Genomic DNA, 18,724 nt, shown 5'->3' with positions numbered 1-18,724 from the left:
AAATAAAATATTGAAATAATTGATTCAAAGTTTATGAATTTTTTAAGTAGTGAGATTATCATAATTTAGTTGTGATTTTGGGCAATTTCTTTTTGATTTATTATTAATTTTAATACCAAAAATATAGAAAATAAAGATTAGCAAAAAATATCGGGTTACGTATAAAGTTAACTCGTAAAAAAATCATTAGTTCGATATTTGGTCACAATAGAAACTAGAAATAATAATGGTAATTTTACAAATTTAGTGGCAAAAAATTTAAAAAAAAAGGAATAAGAAGGAAAAATAATGAAAAAATAAATTTAAAATCATTCTAAATCTAAGCATACCAAACAAAAGAATTTTATTAAAATATTTAAGGATAGTATTGTCATTTTAAATGACAAGGGAGGTATATGTAATTTTTTAAATTTCAAGAGAGCTCAGTGAAATTATTAGAAACCTTAGGGAGGTTTCTGAAATTATCCCTAATATATATTTGCTTAATACTTGTATCTAGTAGTAATTGGATGGCGTGATTGGGCGGAATCTCATAATTGATTGCTGAAGCAACTTGCTTCAGTTCAGACAGGAGTCGCCCGTTAAATTGCCACTGGGTTGATCTTGCTTTGCTTGAGTGGTGATGGTGAAGCTGGAATTTAGTAGCTTAGCTGTGGATGATGGGACAGCAACCGGCGATTAGCAAAAGGGGATACGAAAGCAGAACAAAAACTCAAAAGTCAGAAAACCCGTTGTTGCGTTGTCCCTCGTGCTTCTGAATTTCACCTTGGCCTTCCTGTCTTCTTGTCTTGTTAGATCAAAGAGTTGCAGATACCAAATTAACAAAATGACTAACATATTATTAAAGCCTATTATTATTATTACTAGTATGGACTAGGGTGCTAGCAGTAGCTCGCGAGCAGCTTGATCAAAAGTTTGACTCGAGTTCGGTAAAATCGAGCTCGAGTTCGAGCTCGAACTACTCGTTAAATTTAACGAGTCGAGTTCGAACTCAAGAAATAAGTACTCGAGTGCTCGCCGAGCTTAATCGAGCTTTCATATTTTATTTATATTATATATTTATATTATATTATATATTATATATTTAAAAAAAAATTATAGATTTATTTCAAAACTCGAGCTCGAGCTCGAGTAGCTCGGGTTTGATATTTACTCGAGCTTACTCGAACTCAAATGAGTCGAGTTCGAGTTTAGTTTTATTTTATCGAGTCGAGCTCGAGTCCAAAATTTTTTATTCGATCGAGCTCAAGCTCGAGCTCGAGTAGCACAAATTTTGATCGAGTTCGAGCTCGAGTATGATGCTACTCGAGCTCGACTCGGCTCGATAGCACCTCTAGTATGGACTAGTACGTAGTTTGCATTATGCTACTATCTGTGAGGGGCCAAGAACAATAAAGAACACACTAGTAATATGACAAATTTACAACAGAAATAAGAAAAATACATAAAACGCAGACAGCAAACGAAAAGAAGAAACTAATAAATTATTTGGATAGCCATTATTTAGTTTTAAATTATTTATTTGTATTATAAATATAATTTTTAATGTACCTTTTAATTTTTGTAGTCACCATTTTACTTTACATATTTTATCTTATATACATTACATCTGTTATAATAATTATTTCAAATAATCTTTTGTCCAAACACCGCTGGTGTGTTTGGATGGCCATTATTTGCCTCCAAATTAGTAGGAGTGTCTTCGCCGGAGAAGGAGAAGGGGGGGAAAAGCACAAAACAAAAACAAAAACCAAAAAAGGTCGGCCGGTTTGTGTGTTTCGTGTTCAGACATAGACAACAATACGATCCACTGCCTTATCTTATGTTTGATTTGCTTTTGGTTGCTCTTATCGAAAACGTTTGATAAACAGAATCAAGAAACACGTTGATAACATTTTTGAAACTTCGGTTTGGTGTAGTATATTATATTTATTCCATCGTTATACTAGTCAATAGTCATCGGGTATTGGCCATTTCCCCTCGCTTCATTTATCTCTCCGCCACCGCCCAACCATCAATCAGTCCTTGGGAGAAACAAAGCAAACATGGAGCTCAAGCCGCGACTTTCTGCCATCATCACTGGCGGCGCCTCTGGAATTGGTGAGTCTCTCTTTATGAATATTTTGAGTCCCTTTTTGGTTAATTCTTGAACCGCGATGATAACTGGTATAACTTTTTGGCCCAATCAAATAGGTAAAGCTCTGAGCTTGGCACTGGCTCAGAAAGGAATGTTCGTCACGATCATTGACTTTTCCGAAGACAAGGGAAAAGAGGTTGCATCCCTGGCTGAAAAAGAGTCTGCCAAGTTTCACGCCAATTTGGATTTTCCATTAGCCACGTTTATCAAATGCGACGTCACTAATTCCGGTGAGTACAAGTGTGTGTTAAATTGTACCTCTAACTTTGTTTGTAGCTCAGTCTTTGGAATTAAATTGGGAAGCAAAATAAAAGTTCTTCTTTTTGAATAGTTATCAGCATAAGACCTTAATTATGAAAATGAGAGTTTTCCCGGCAAATGGCAAATATTACCCGTAAGACTACAAATAAATGGAAGAGGTAAAGAATTTGGTTTCACCTTTTGGGTTCGGTTTTTGCTGCAGATAAGTGTTTATTCATTTACTTTTGTCTGGGGTGGGGTGGGGTGGAAGGGTGGGAGCATAGCATGCGTCGATATTTATCTTTCATGAAAATAGGATTTTCTGATCTAAATATGGTTGCCAATGTTTATAAGGGGATTTGGCTGCTGCATTTGAGAAGCATGTGACAACTTATGGAGGATTGGATGTCTGCATAAATAGTGCCGGTATAGCTAATCCTGTGCCGTTCAATAAGGACCAAACTGATGGTTCCAAATCTTGGAAGCTGACTATTAACGTCAACCTTGCTGCTGTCATTGACTGCACCCACTTTGCGGTAGGTTTGGATGCATTACTATTCACTGCTAGTCAATTGATTGAATTTTAGAATTTTGTGAATTTCACTTCTTTCTTTTCCCCATGGAACCTTCTATGTAGCCAATAGCACAATATTTTATACTGAAAGGAACTACTTGGGAACTCTAGTTTTTTCACAAAGGGTATATGGGAGAGATCAAAAAAGAACAATGCATCTTGTTCTCCTTTCTGAATGTACATTTTGTGTGCTTGCATACGGTTGTAGTGTTTAGTAAGGGGTCCGCCAAGGGAAATGGAGGAGAGATCTTATACTCCAAGTGACCCTCCCCAATCTTATCCAAAGGCTAAGTCTCGAAGAGGATATTAACACAGTTACGCCTGTAAGCACTCAAAATTTAACAAGTAAGGCTAGCTTCTTATTCAATATATTTCTTATTCTTCAATGATAGAGATGTAGTGGCATTCATAATCTTATGCAAGCAGTGACCTGAGAGTATCAGTGTTTTGTCTAAATTTTGCCGTAAATGTGGAGGAGTTTAATATAGCTTTGTTTCTTGTTTCCCTCCATACTTATCAGCTGTGTGTTGTTATTGACCATCTGCTAGAATTTTCTACCTTTTCTTATTCCTGAATCCTGCACTTTCTTCAAATGAGGAAATTCAATTTGGTGATAGTGGTATGATGATTTACATGTGATTCTTAGATTAAAACTATGCGAGCTGCACGAAAGCCGGGTGTCATCATAAATATAGGCTCTGCTTCAGGGCTTTATCCAGCGTACCATGACCCTATCTACTCTGCCTCAAAAGGTATGTGGTTTCTACATTGTTGTTCTGCTTCCAAAATGATATATTCTGAAGCATCTGTACGCTTTTTTCGTCTATGTAATTGTTATGGATGTTTGATTTGTACACTTGCTTGGATAGGAAGATTTTAGAGTCTCCCAACCATTATTTTTGTCTGACTGAGATAATTTTGTAGGTGGTGTGGTTCTATTTAGTAGATCACTGGCTCCATATAAGCGTGAAGGAATCCGTGTTAATGTGCTTTGCCCTGAGGTAACTCCTATTGGATTCAAGTTGTCTTTGGCCTGGTTATGATATCACTGTACTTCCTTTCTACAAAATTGAACATTTGAATGTAGCTTGTCCCTTCTTGATTTGTCCTGAAATATCCACTCTCATTCAATGAAAAGTTTTCTTAAGAAAAGGACACAAACAAGCTTAGTGGACTCCACAAGCTCAGCACTAATATTCAACAAGTTTCTTCATTCCAAAATGTTTTTGACTTTTATATTAAATTGTACAACTAACTACATTTCTATTTTTCACCTTAAATATTTTGCAAATTTCAAAAGGACATCAGGTTTGAATTGATGAATTGAGTTAGTACTCCTTTAGTAGAAAGAGCTGTTCCATATGAGACTTGGACCCAGTTTAGCATTTTCTTCCTTTATTGCAATGGTGGTTACCACAGAACAAGGGAAACCAATGGGTTATGCTTATGGCCAGGTGTTAAAACCATTAACATTTGCCAACTATATTCCTCAATGGTTGGAGCCAATTGTGTTCTGATACTTAATTTTTGCCTAATATTTTGCTAATCTCTGGAATATAAATAACCAACCGCTGTTCCTAATTATCATTATATGTGCCAAAAAGTTATTTCAATCTACTTATTACAGTTGGCTTCTTTATTAGGAACAAGAGATAATGATCTGCTGAATAGTGCAAAGCTGATAAGCATTTTAAAGTGGTTACTCCTGCATCCTATTTGGAACACTATGGCCGGATAAAACATTGAATCATTTAATTATTTCTGTTATCTCTGATGTTAATCTTGCCTTGCTGACAGTTTGTGCTAACTGACTTGGCTGCCAAGGTGGATCCTAAATTTATTGATCTAGTGGGAGGTTATGTGCCAATGCAAATGGTAGTCAAAGGTATGTAGTTGATTATATACGATTATCCGCTTTGGTGTTAACATGTAAATTATATGTCTGTATATGGTAAGACTGTCTCAACGATATGGTGATTGAATTTCATTACAAGGTGAATTTGATTGGTTGCAATCGGGTGTGATAGTTTATCTTCAAGTATACAGACATAGACATGTATCTCAATGTGTGGCAATAGTAGGGTCTTAGATCAAGTGATTAATTATCCCTGCTGCAGCAATTATAGACATATTCACTCAAAAAGCTGACCTGTGCATTTCATCTAGTTATTTTTATAGTCTGTTATCCTTTAAACAATGAAACTCTCGATTATTTGCTGCAGCCTGGAATCAAGTTTTTTCTTTTTCTTTTTTCTTTTTCCTTATCATTTTCAAAAGTTAAATGAAGAGCTAGGATTAACTTTTTTAGTTTTGAAAAAAAAAAGATTCAGTTTTATTCCCAAGCAATGGAAGTAGGAATTACTTCCTTCAGTACAAATTCCGAGTTCTGCTAATTCTGTTAAGCAGTATGGTGGATAGGGTTCATAATTCGTTCTTCTGCTATGATAAACAATGTTCTTCAAACCAAAATTATGAATTCGGCAGGTGTTTTTGAGCTTATTAATGATGAGAGTAAATCTGGGGCATGTTTATGGATCACTAATCGGAGAGGAATGGAGTACTGGCCATCTCCTCAAGAGGAAGCAAAGTTCCTTGTGTCTTCTTCAAAATCAAGAAGATCATCTTCATCTGTGGTACTATCAAATGTTCAAGTTCCACAAAATTTTGAGAAGATGTAAGTCTCAGTGCTCAAATTCTGTCAATCTGTATCAGCGTACTTTTTTGTTTTTCTCAGGCTGGACGGTGTTGATATTATGAAAACAAATTTATATGTGAGTACAAAGGGTTGAGCTCTCTTGGCATTAATTACAGGAATGAGACCATCAGATGCTATTGGGCGTAGGAATAAAAGTTAATTTATCCTGTTTCTATCTTTGATCATCAAACAATTAACTAAGCGGGTATCATCATCCATTTAGCTATTGCAGTCTGATATGGGACTTTTGAGTCATGCCTAAGCATTTACTCCTCTCTTGCTCGGCTACTCAGTTACATCTCTTTATGGAAAAAATGATAGTTCTGCAAATTCCTTAAGATCTGAGAATTCGCTGATTGATGACTGTTAAACCTTTTACCTCTTATTCAGACGCTAATACGTTGTAATAAAAAAGTCAGGCACCGGTTTCTTCTTGGCTTGGATAATGCAGTGCGTTATTACCACTTGGTAGTTATGGGTGGTAAAAGCTCATCTTTTGTGGTATGCTAGTCATTGCTAGATCTGATTTTTTCATTGCTCTTGTTAAGCTGTAGATTTGAGTGGATTTGGTTGATATTTCTGTCATTTCTCTATGAAACTTTTATAGTTTTATATTTTTACTATTCTTCATTCCATGGTGTTCTTATCATGAATGTATGTAAGCATATTTACATTTCTCTCAACAGTGTTTGCTCGTTTGACTTTCTTTTGACAATTTTCCTTCTGGTCCTTGGTTTCTAGAGTGGTTCACACACTCAGTCACAAATTTCGTACTGCAACAAGTATAGTGCGGACCTCGCTGTCTTTACCAATCAAATCGGACCATGTGCTTTTAAAAGTCATTTATGCTGGCGTTAATGCTAGTGATGTAAGTTCCTTTCTCTGTAGTTTCATTTTGAAATTGTCCAGTTTCAGTTAAAATGCAAAGTATGTATCGTATAATTGGATGTTCTTCCTGAATAATGAAATATGTATTAGGAAGTTTTCTTCTCTTCTATTTGGAACTTATTGTTACGCTGTTCGCGTACCATATTCTGTGTCAATAAGTCTGTAAGCTTGTTGGATAAGTTATAGGCTGATATGGGAATTTACTGTTGCCTTTGTATTGCTTCTGCCTTTAGATACCAGGACCTGTAAATGTGGTTCTATCTCTTTATCATCGATCCATTCATGGAATTGACGACCACTTTCTTAATGCATCCTCTCACAATGCCTTTCTTGCTTAAACAAGTATTGATGAAGAATTGGCAATTGAACAAAGTGGTATAAGCCTTCTACATAATTTGAAAGAACTTTTTGGATGGAAGTTTGCTTGTAAATCTGCAGTGCTACTTACTGTTGTTCCCTGTAAGGTGTTCCTATAAATCAGTGTGTTAGTACATGTGGGGTCATATATATATCTGAACTCCTCCTGGCTTGACATATTTTCTTTAACAATACGTTTTGTTACAGGTGAATTTTAGTTCAGGTAGTTATTTCAGCGGCAGCAAGAAGGACATTGCCTCTCGTCTCCCATTTGATGCTGGATTTGAGGTGTACTAGCAATTCTATAAGTTTATAATTGAAGTTTGTTTAATCTCAATGAAAAATCAGATTGATCAACCATTTAGTTGTTTTGATGAGATGAGCAATGATCTGATTTTTGCTGTCCGTGACTTTGATGGCTTTATTACTCTACAATTTAGAACCTTGGCTGCATTTAATTTACTTTTTGTTTTAAATCCATTATATGCTGGATTCTGACTTTATGCAGAATTGCAGTTTTCAGGGTTTTAGAATTTTTATATTAGTTTCATTCCTCTCTCTCTCTCTACACACACACACACGTATTTCTACATACTCTATATATATATATGCAAGACGTGCATGTGTTACTTTGTTGCATCCTCTCAGGATGCAGTAGTTAATTATGAACTATTGGAGCTTAAATTGTTTGTATTGGTCAAAGATTAGGACCACCTTTCACTGTCCTCGTTGCCGTTGAAGTTAAAAGAGTGCATAAGTTTTCCATTGTCTATATGTGCATCTTTGACAACAGATGAGAAGTTTCAAAGCTTCTTGATTTATGATTCTATTTAAAGACTTTGCTATGGGAGGATCAGTCTACCCATTTGGTATAGATTGTTCTCGTGGATGGGCTCACGTCTAAAATTTAATATCATTACGTTGAAGGCTGTTGGGATAGTTGCTGCAGTTGGTGACTCTGTGAAAAATCTGAAAGTTGGAACTCCTGCTGCTATTATGACTTTCGGAAGCTATGCTGAATATACGATGGTAACTACTTTAATATATAGGTCATACTATTCTTCTATGGCTGAAATGATCTCTGCTTTAGATCATGGTTATGACCTTTATGAATTTTCACATCAACAATATAGGTACATTCGAAGCATATTCTTCCTGTTCCAAGACCAGATCCTGAAGTTGTTGCCATGCTTACATCAGGACTGACAGCCTCGATTGCTTTGGAGAAGGTTTCTGTGGCAATCGTTTTCAATTATTTATTTCCCTCAATATCCTATAACACACCGCCCTTGCAAGATTTTATCACTCAGTATCCCACAATCTAGCTTCTGATCTTCTGTAATTCTTTATTTATTTTAGACCACATGAAAAACACTAGACAGGTGTTTAGTTAATGACTAAACTAGCTTCTCCACTGTTTTTCCTTGGATGTGAAGGCTGCACAAATGGACTCGGGAAAAGTAGTTCTCGTGACTGCTGCTGCTGGAGGGACTGGGCAGTTTGCAGTTCAGGTGCACTGTCAAACTAGATAGTTTCTATTTCTTTTAGGTTGACTTTTCATGGGCAGTACATTTGGACCCCAAACTATTATTTAACAAAACAATTTGAAGTACTGTAGTTGCTTTTCCATTCTCTTTTGCTATAGTTTTGTTGGTCGACTGGTGTGGAGCCTATCAAGGATCACATGATACTTTAATGTTTTTACTATGTTTATTTTTTTCTGTGATAAAATGCCTTCTTAACTTGTATCAATACATGTTAGCATCAACTTTTATCTTCTTCTTAACTGTTTTTTCCAAGTCTGAAGTTAGGTAATTAATACTGAACGCTTATTAATGCAGCTTGCAAAATTAGCTGGAAATACTGTTGTTGCAACTTGTGGAGGTAAAGAAAAGGCTACACTTTTGAGGGAATTGGGAGTTGATCGAGTCATCGACTACAAAAAAGAAGATATAAAAACAGTATGTTTTCTCAGATTGGAAATCAATTTATGAAGTATTTTAATCCTGTTCTGTCCTAGTTGGGCTTTCCTAAAGTACCTTAATACCATAGTAAAGGTGTTCTGGAGCAGTTACATCCGTGCAAGTTATGAAAACAGGGAGTTTTTTAATTCTGCGTTCCATATCAACTACATTCTTTCTAATCTAAATTCTTCAGAACTGATTCACTGGATGAAAAACTAGTATTCTCCAGTTTAGCAGTTTTTAGTGCTTACTGTTGGAATGCTTTATGCAGGTCTTGAAGAATGAATTCCCTAAAGGTGTTGACATTGTATACGAGTCTGTTGGTGGTCAAATGTTCGATCTATGCTTGAATGCATTGGCAATCTACGGAAAACTTGTAGTGATTGGAATGATCTCCCAGGTTTGGACCTATAATGGGACTTGCTTTAACGTTTCTGCTCCTTGGGGGTTCTACCATTCTCTCCCTCAACGTAGGCGCACTCCTAACATTAACTGATGACTTGTGATTCCAGTATCAAGGGGAAGATGGATGGAAGCCATTAAATTACACTGGGTTATGCGAAAAGCTTCTAGCAAAAAGTCAAACTGTGGTAAGTAAGCTAGTAATTGTTTGATACATGTGATGCTTTTTGTTAATTTTTTCATGCCATCAATTTTTCGACCTTTTTTTTTTTTGTAAATTTTTTGAATTTACTGTATTCGGTTTCTGAATGGAGCTTAAGAGCCCGGTTTTGTTGTGCTTCGATTTGCTCATATGATGTTTTCAGGCTGGATTTTTCTTGGTACAATATGCTCATTTTTGGCAAGAGCATCTCGACAGGCTATTCCATCTCTTCTCTGTGGGGAAGCTCAAGGTAAGTTACTTTCATCTGACCCATTACTGAAACATAAAATACGTGTGTTGCTCTGCCCTTATTCTGGAGTGAAACGTCTTCAAACTTCCTAGACCTGAAGTCAATAACCAACCGGTATTTTACCTGAGTTTACTTAGGAGGAACGATCTTAGTTCCAAGGATCTTTATGCACTGTGTTTTAAATGATTCATTTCTTCATTTTCATGACAGGTTGCTATAGACCCAAAAAGATTCCTAGGCCTTCAATCAGTTGCTGATGCTGTGGAGTATCTCCATTCTGGCAAAAGTACTGGCAAGGTACGACTCTCATCAACCAATTTCTCTTATAGTCTTATATATATATATATATGTGTGTGCGCGCGCGCGCGCGCGCTCTCTTATATAAAAAGTTTCAAATCTGAAAAAACTGGCAGGTGGTGGTTTGCGTCGACCCGAAATACTGTGAACAAGTGTCAAAATTATGAGGGCAAGCATCCAGAGGGAGCAAGTCTTGTAGACCTTTGTGAAAATAAATTAAATAATTGGATGCGATTCAACTAGTAAGTGCCCCTATAATAATATAAACTAAGTGTGATTGACTCTTGCCCACAGTTATCCGTTAAACAAGCACCACGTGCCTTTGTTAATCATTTTTATACTCCGTCCTCTCTTCCGTCCTATTGATATTGTATCACATATATCTGGTTGGGTTGTACAAAGAAGCGTTTCTTTGTTTTTCTCAATGATGAAGAATATATATATATATATATACAGTGAGGGAGAGATGATGCGTTCTCGAGCATTTCATGCACACAAGTGAATGACGTTTCAAGTAAACGACATCTTCAGGAATTATAAAAGAGAGGCTACAAAGTGCAGCAGCATCAAGGTTCACAAGAAAAGCACCATTTAGAGGGCTCAACGTATATATACTTCTCTTCCGAAAGCATAACGGTTGAACTATTTTTGTTACATTCAGATTCAGGGTTTATGTACAAAATATGCACAAAAAAAAGTTTCATTTTGTGAGCCAAAAAGTAGCCTCTTCTGCATCGGAGCATCAGTACGGTTCCAAGAGCCCTCTTTTTGCCTGCCAAAGTATATATATTAAACTTCACATTGTCATCATAATTGGGCAAATCCGCGAATAGGTGAAGCAGAATGTAAAAAATAGACAGACAGAGGGTGGAGACAGAAGAGGATGCTGGACCCTCAAACAATAGATACAACTGACATCACAGGTCTTGTACAACGCCAAAATGGGAAAAGGAAAAAAAGAGGACCTCGTGCAGACTTCTGAAATGTGACCTTCTTCATGTCAAATGGCTGGTGTCAAATTGGTGGTTGAATCAATGATGAGAAAACTTGCTTCCTTGTAACTAGGGGGAGGCTTATCTGTGACTCGACTGGACCTTCTCACAGCAGCAGGGAAAACCTGCTGAAGTAACCTGAGCTTTTTTCAGCCACCAAAATATGATAAAAATGAGTCCATTAATAAGATGACAGAGAATAAAAGGGTGTAGACAGAGAAAGAATTAAGTAGACGGTATATACTAATAAAAGAGAGAATGAACAAAGCATAAGTTGCAAGCTTGGTTGCAGGTCGGTCATTCAATCAAATCTCTGCATCTAGTAAAATCCAAAGGGTGTGTAGCAGTGCACCCCTTCGGGTCTAGAGGTGGGTTCCTCTCCCTCTAACTCCCCTTGATCCAGTTGGGCATTCCCCTAGGATAGGTTATAGTAGGAGTAGGAATTTATGATTGACCAAAGAGTGAGAGAGGGGAGAAAGTTTCTTCTTGTTTTGCTCAAACATTTCAAACCGCCATTCCTCATATGCTAATGCCCTGCTTGGCACCGCCATTATTAGAAAGAGATTGATAGTGGTAGCATAAAATATGGGGGAGAGGAAGATGAAGAGTTGTACAAGCCTACAAGGGGGAAGGTATATTCTCGGGATTAAGACATGATCAAGAAGCCAGGAAAGGCAGATGATTCACACTAGCCCAGCTGCCCCCAAAAGAAATATGGTAAGTTCTTATTCTGCACAGGCTCCGTATTTGTGGATCCAACCCAAGATTTACCCACCCAATCATGCATATATTCCAGTTCCTTACAACCCAATTAGTTATTGGGTGGCTCAGGTTTCAGTCATTTATGATCAACTGGTTAAGACTTACTCAGTGATTATGTCTGTGTGGTTTATTGTCAATTATTTAGGTGATCTGTTATGTATTAGTTAAAATTAATAATGCTCACCTTGTTACCTACAATTTGCTTGCTTGAATGCACTTTTTAAGATGCTTTTCAACAGTTGGACATGTAAGAGATTTTTTTTTTTTTTCCAGGAATCTAATTTTTTTTCCTTTTCTAGAATACAAGACCTATGAACAGGTAGTTACTTCGTAGATGATATAGATTTCAGCCAGGAGAAAAAGACTAGCTTTACTGGCAATTGTTTATCTTGGACAATTAGCACCCCCCCCCCCTCTCCCCTCACCTTATCTTTTCTCCTCACCTTAATTGGTTTGAGTGACTCAGTAGATACCAAATTCTAACTTCAATACCCTTTGGGAATATTAGTTACTTGTCTTCAATTTTGTTAGGTAGGAGGTGTGCCAATCATGCCCTTTAGCTACTAACTCCTAAATCATGATTGACATGCACAGTCCTTGTGTTATACTACACTGCGAATATCAGAAGTGCAATTTAAGGTAGTATACTGGCTTCCGATACAAATGCTACAAGATTATTAATCAGCAGAAAATTTAAGGAGACCAGAAATTGATCAGAAGCATTGAGTCTGCTACTATTCTAAGGCATAAGCGCATTACCAACTAAGTCGCACGAAGAAATGACCCTGAGGGAAATACAAGTACATTCTCTAAAGTGTAAAACTTTTACCTTATTCCTAAAGATTACCAGAATGCAAACTAGAGAATAAATACTCATTTATTTAAGTTGCAATGCGATTAAAACTGTAAAACCCCAAAAAAGGAATGCAATGTATAAAGCATACTATGTGTGCTGATTTACCAAAGAGACGGTATAAAGAAACGTGTCTTTCACATGTGCATGTGTATGATTTCTCCTCAAAGTTATAAATTTGTGGACGCAGAAATATCCACTAAAAATCTTCTAATATGTTAATTAACCAAGTTGTTGCTCACCAAGGAACATGAGCTTCTTCTTGGAACCTCAACTCATGCCTGTGCATGTGCATGTTTAGAGCCTTCATCTAAATATTAAGCCTCATTCTTACCTGATGCTTCTCTTTAAGCTTCTTTTCAAGAGTCTCGACCTCTTCTGTTACAAAATAATGCTCAATCCTGGCTTGTTTGTACCTCTTTGATTCCTGAATCTTTCTTGACCGCATTGCAAGCTTTACAAGTTTGTTAAGCCGAGCACGTAAAAATCCAACTTCCATGCCTAGTAGCTCAAAGCCTTCTAATGTCTTGTCCCAGAGAGCAAAATCTTCCTGAGGAGTCAAAATCTTGCAAGATTTGATTGCATCTGCAATTTTAACCGTCTCTGATATAATTCCAGAGGCCAGTGCGCAGCTAATGCTCTTAAGGAGACCAACATGCAGATATGATTTTTGAGCACAACAGAGGTCATAATACTTCAACCGAACGTATTTGGGGAGCTCAGAGTCCAAAATGAGGTTGTTGGCAATTATGTTGAAGCTTTGAAAATTAACAAATGATATTGATTTTCCAGAACCCTCCGCATCATTCAAGATGATAGCACCGTCTCCTTTCATATCAGTCCCTTTGGTCCCTTCTCCTCCTCCACCTTTATCAAGGGATAAAGTACAGAGAGTAACGACAGATGCATGCAAAATATAAAACACAAGGACTGAAAGCAAGCAAAATAAAAGGTATAACTAACCAGAGTGTCTTCCACTGGGATGATTTTCTAAGTTTAAGAGGCCAAGAGCTCCATCCACTTCACCCAAACTAGTTGCTCTCACAATGTAAACCTGCACAATAAATATAAAGTTCTAATTTGAACAGAAAATCCAATAGAACTAGAAACAGGAACCAATGAAATTCAGTCCAACATTTTGGGGAAGTAAGAAATTTGAATTGGAACTTGTAAGCACCAGATTAATTTTGCCATATAATGCCATAGGGTCATGATTAACTTCTCAATTCTGTGTCTCACAATGTTGGACTTTTTAACTGAATAAAACATCTTTCTTCACCTTATTTTTGTTTCTTACCACATTTGTAGCAAAAGAACAGTAGAGTTGTCCAAACAGGACGATAACAATTAGTTGCAATTTTCTCATTCTGAATATACAGTCACGCAATTTTGCTGGATTATTTCAACTTGTTTAGCAGATCATTATATTTAGACATCTAAAATGCTTTCTCCTTCTTCTGCCTCCTCATCCCCTCTCTCTCTCTCTCTCTCTCTCTCTCTCTCTCTCTCTCACTCACACACACACATTTTGGTCCCCAATCTAGTAGTTCTCAACTCACGGGAATGTTAAAGCAAGCTCATTCCACTGAATGTAGTTATCTGTGCAGCATGTGAAATCTCAAGTATTCCTACTTCTTTTAACAACACAAGCCCAACGGTATATTATAGGGGTAACTGATCAGTAGTTTAGTTTATAAAGCAGGCCCAACTCACAAATTGCACGCATATCCAGCGTATCCTGATCACAATCTTTCAAAACCCTGCAAGTACAAGGATAATGCGGTTCCAGTTTACAGACCATCTCATAAAATATGGTGTCATTCATGAAAAGACCTTAATAGTCGCTTGAGCTCTAGTATACTTCTCTCCTGGAGATCTATTTTAACGAACATCAAACTTGGAACTAAGATACCCAACTGCTGTTTATCAGTCCATCTCCCAACAAAAATGTGCCTGGAATCCTTTTGTCTTAACTAGATTTTTTTTTGCCTGAATTTACAACATAATAAGCTTGTATATGAGAGACCTCTACTGGAACTTCAGGCCTAGTAGTTGGTGTATTGCTAATGCATGGAATCTATGAAAACAGCAAGTTGAAGAGATCCAGGAAATTTGTTTCTAAAGCATCAACAGGTTGTCCTTCTGCTCCATGATAGAGCTGTATGACTTGCACCAGAAAACTTCTATGCAATAAACGCTGGATTGCTTTCTAAGATAATATTTGGTTCCTTTTGAAGTTCAAAAGGTAGTTAAACTACTACATGATAAATCAGGATAAAAGGTTCCAAGCATTGAAGAAAATGTGATCCATAGATTTACCTACTTAAAATGGTTACCTTGAATCTACAATCCCCCACCAAATGGTAAACGACAACATCGCCCTCGACCAATTTTTGCGCAATGGAAAAAGGTTTCCAGCCCCCACTAAGTCCAACTTTAGCTGCAAGGAACCTTGCTTCATATTCTTTGCCATTCTCATCTTCCAAAATGACTAATTTATCATGCTTTGGCATATGCTTTCTGCAAAAATCTACTGGAAGCCCCTGCACTTGGATATATAAAGTCAAACATAAAAGCTGGTATCCTGTTAGCTCTTTCAACCTACTTAGACAGGGACTTACCAACCAAAACCCTTGTGTAACATGGGAACGTTGCATTAACTTGAGAAAGCTGGGGACCAAGGATCTAGGTTAGCTCGAACCTCTTCTGCTCGACTCAGAACAGAAGAAGATGGAACTCTGAAATGTTTGATTACCATCCATGACTTGGACTTTATTCTACTAAGAAAATTAATGAAATAAAGGACCATGGCAATCTCTATTCATCAATAATCAAACCAACAATTGTCTATTTAGTTTATGTAAAACCAATTAAATCAAGGATCATCACAAGTTCGACTCATCAATAAATGAAATCAAGCAATTTCTAGTTGGTTTCCACTGTTTTTTTTTCCCTGATATGAAGTCATTTCAGTAAATTCACTTACTCTCTGCTTCTCTTGTGCCTATCGCCAATTACCTGCAGCAGAATAAGTAGAATTCCCTCTTAATAAGCTATTGTTTGATAAATTAAAAATATAGATCGGATCCAAGTTATTAACAGTATAATATGAAACAGGGATGCACGAACTATCAATATGGCACATAGTTAAATGTCCCAAATCATCTGGATAACTGCAGCATATCGTGCTCAATAAAACTTAAGTACATATGAGTATGCATGAATTGCTTATGTTATGCCATCCAATGCCTTCCTTTAAATGCAGTAGATGCAAAGTCGAAGAGAAATTTTGAACCACACAATAACACGAACATACAATTTGCAGAAATGGTTTTACTTGTAAATTAACATTACTTCTGAAGTCTTACAAGTACAACGTTCATCATGCTTGGGGTTTCAGTTTTCAAAAATTCGTGGATTTCAACTTTTTAAGGAATTATCCATAATCAAACCAATACTAACAAGTGATATCACGGCTTAAAGTAGAAGGACGGTAAGAAAACAAACCAGTTAACACCCTAGTCCAAATAGTCTCAAAAGGAACATCCATTGAAACTGATCACCTAACAACTAAAGAAGAGAAGATGAACATTTTCAGAGCATTGACATTTGGATTTAGGGAAGATTACAAATTCATATTTTGGACGTTGCACATGGTACCTTGATCCGCTTGGGGAAGTTGAAAAAAAGAGAAATAAACCAACAAAAATCCTTCCCAATAATGTTCAGCTCACGAGCAGCATGCATGAGACAGAATTGTCTGTTTCACATAAATCCTTTTCATCAATGCATTTTCTTGAATTAAACCAGATTGGCTAAAGGACTAAAGCCACAGATCATTTGCAAGTCCAAATCTGAAGCCTAACTGGAGTCATATGTCATAGTTAACCTTCTCTTTCTAAATCAGCTGAGGCAGAAACGTCTATTTTGTTGGCCAGCTAATTAAAATTAATAAAGGTAGAAATGAGAAATTTTGACTATTGCACAGCGTCAAAAGGGCATTTGAAGAACAAGTAAAAATGATACTAATAACAGTCAGACTTGCATGAGAACATTTCCAGACTTCATACTTTAAAACTCCAAACCCACGAAATGAAAATACAGATTAAAAAAAAAATCACCCTTTAAGGAGGGAAAAAAGGGCAAGAGTAAAAATTCCTCACTTTGTTAATTTCAGAAATTTCAGGGCATTGTCGGTTTCTTTTGGACCTTCTCAGAACCTGGCACAAAAAGCACACAATATAGTATAAGCCTTAAAAGCCCGTGCATGCATATAATCCACTCATCAATGAATGAATTTTATTGTTGGAAGAAGGAGACCTCAGAAGGAGAGCAGTGATGAATAATGGGTTTTCCTTTTGAGAGCAAGTACTGGTGCAGGGTCATGTGATCTTCATGATTAGATTCTGAAGTGGGTTCTTCTGGTTGTTCTCGTTCCATCTTGGGTTGCAGAATATGAGTTTTCTCATCCAATATTTTCCTACATTTTTTTCTAGCTCTTGAGGAGTAAAACAAGACAAGAAGATGAGACTGAGGGACATATGCATACTGGAAATTTCTACTAGTGCATTGAAGGAGGAGTTTGGGAGAGAACCAACAAGCTGTAATGGTGCAGTAATCATAAGGGAGAGAAACAGAGAAAGTCGACCGTTTCGATTGAAAAAATGGTTTGTGGGGGTGTGGGCTTATAAGGTATCAGCTGTGGGAGTTGCTTCGGCGGAGATGATGACACCTGCTGGCCGAGCGGGCAGGACACTTGGGGAAAATCAAAGGCATGGAATGGAAATGAGAGAAGAGGGTGAATTTGTCGTACGGCATGGGAAATTGGGAAGGAAAGAAAATTGGATTCGCGAATTCGGGAAATTTTTACTTCAACCAAGAGGTAGGCAATAGCTTAACTGCTTGTACCTTTTTTTTTTTTTTTCAGCAAAAATACATTTGTATCCTAATTTAGAGGGGAGGGGGAGCCTAAGGAGACTATGGTAGAGGGCTAGTGAGGGAAGGGGGAGCCTAAGGAGACTATGGTAGAGGGCTAGTGGGTATACAGACCCAACTAGACCAAGAGAGTGTTCTGGCACAACCCTTAAATTTTTTTCGCTGCAAGTGAAATTTGAACCCTCGTTTACAGCCGAAGGAGGGACTTAAGCCCCTCCCTGATGGCCATTGAACCATTGGCCCAGTGGTTAACTGCTTGTACCTTTTGAGGAGGTGTGCGTTGTATTTTACGTGGTACAAGTACAACCGCGTAAGACATTTACTGGTCTTGCATAGATTGCTCTACCTAGTATGGTTTGGAAATTGAATTAAGTAGCGTTAGCCTGTTACTTCGAATCACCCAATCTTCCATTACCATTGTTAATTTATTAGACTCTTAAATACAAAATGAAACCTTTTAGACTACTAACAAATCGAAAATTGTTACCTGCATGCCATTTTTTTGTCATATATATTTTGGATAAATTTTTTTCTACATTGTCAATGTATATATGATATTTTTTTTATATTAGTATATTTAGATCATGTTACTTTTACATAATATAAAGAGCAAATGAAAAAGAAATGCCACCAAACTATTGCTGTTTACGTGTTTATGTCATTAAACTTTTGTTTTGACCAAAAATATCACTCAACTCTTAAATTTAAATAGATATCATGTGCACTTCTCTTTCTTTGTTTTGATGAGTACAATTTGTATAGCAAGTACTACGACTTGTGTAACCAATGGTTCAAAGTAGGCCTGTCGATGACCCGGATCCGTCAAATGATCCGAATCGGATCCGTCAAATTATTCTAAGTACGGATAGGGATTTAATTCCGCTATCTAGATCGGGATCAGTTTTACCAAATAAAAAAATAGTCGGATACAAAATATAGTATTCCGACCCGGATCCGGATATAAATGGATTAATAATTTAAAATTTACATATTTATCAATATAATTTGATTAGGGTGATATATTTGAATAAGATCAGTTTGATTTCTTTTCTTATTTGGTTTTTTTTTTTGTATTAGTTAGAAATTATTTTACAAATGTTGTGAAACTAATCAAATAAACTCCCAAAAAGTAGGGATTGGATTAGTAGTGTAAAAAGAGAAGAGAGAACTATAGTA

The 18,724-nt window shown here is 36.8% G+C and overlaps 2 protein-coding genes across 2 annotated transcripts; one reads left to right on the top strand and one right to left on the bottom strand.

The window, feature by feature from the left end:
- Positions 1–1,628: 1,628 nt before the first annotated feature.
- LOC113731412 (uncharacterized) lies at positions 1,629–10,431 on the top strand. Its single transcript, XM_027256669.2, has 18 exons — positions 1,629–2,100; positions 2,194–2,367; positions 2,732–2,913; positions 3,598–3,703; positions 3,876–3,952; positions 4,749–4,836; positions 5,436–5,625; positions 6,388–6,514; positions 7,099–7,179; positions 7,819–7,920; positions 8,025–8,120; positions 8,328–8,402; positions 8,733–8,852; positions 9,127–9,255; positions 9,368–9,445; positions 9,623–9,709; positions 9,920–10,006; positions 10,123–10,431. Exons 1-18 carry the CDS (start codon positions 2,046–2,048, stop codon positions 10,171–10,173), a joined length of 1,905 nt encoding a protein of 634 aa, XP_027112470.1. The 5' UTR covers positions 1,629–2,045; the 3' UTR covers positions 10,174–10,431.
- Positions 10,432–10,578: 147 nt separating this feature from the next.
- On the bottom strand, positions 10,579–17,524 carry LOC113731413 (B3 domain-containing protein Os01g0234100). Its single transcript, XM_027256675.2, is given in 9 exon segments — positions 10,579–11,141; positions 12,948–13,480; positions 13,577–13,667; positions 14,950–15,156; positions 15,235–15,299; positions 15,302–15,351; positions 15,600–15,631; positions 16,777–16,833; positions 16,934–17,524. Coding segments are annotated over 9 exon segments (1,290 nt in total). The 5' UTR covers positions 17,054–17,524; the 3' UTR covers positions 10,579–11,006.
- Between the last annotated feature and the right edge of the window lie 1,200 nt (positions 17,525–18,724).

This window comes from Coffea arabica, chromosome 2e (assembly GCF_036785885.1).
Source record: "Coffea arabica cultivar ET-39 chromosome 2e, Coffea Arabica ET-39 HiFi, whole genome shotgun sequence".
In the NCBI taxonomy this organism is placed as follows: Eukaryota; Viridiplantae; Streptophyta; class Magnoliopsida; order Gentianales; family Rubiaceae; genus Coffea; species Coffea arabica.
Note: the sequence above shows the minus strand (reverse complement) of the source record. Positions and strands in the feature narration are given on the sequence as shown.

Coding starts and splice junctions, on each gene's coding strand:
- LOC113731412 (XM_027256669.2), top strand. CDS start 2,046: ATGGAGCTCAAGCCGCGACTTTCTGCCATCATCACTGGCGGCGCCTCT. Junction 2,914..3,597: donor TTGACTGCACCCACTTTGCG/GTAGGTTTGGAT, acceptor TGTGATTCTTAG/ATTAAAACTATGCGAGCTGC. Junction 10,007..10,122: donor CTGGCAAAAGTACTGGCAAG/GTACGACTCTCA, acceptor AAAAACTGGCAG/GTGGTGGTTTGCGTCGACCC.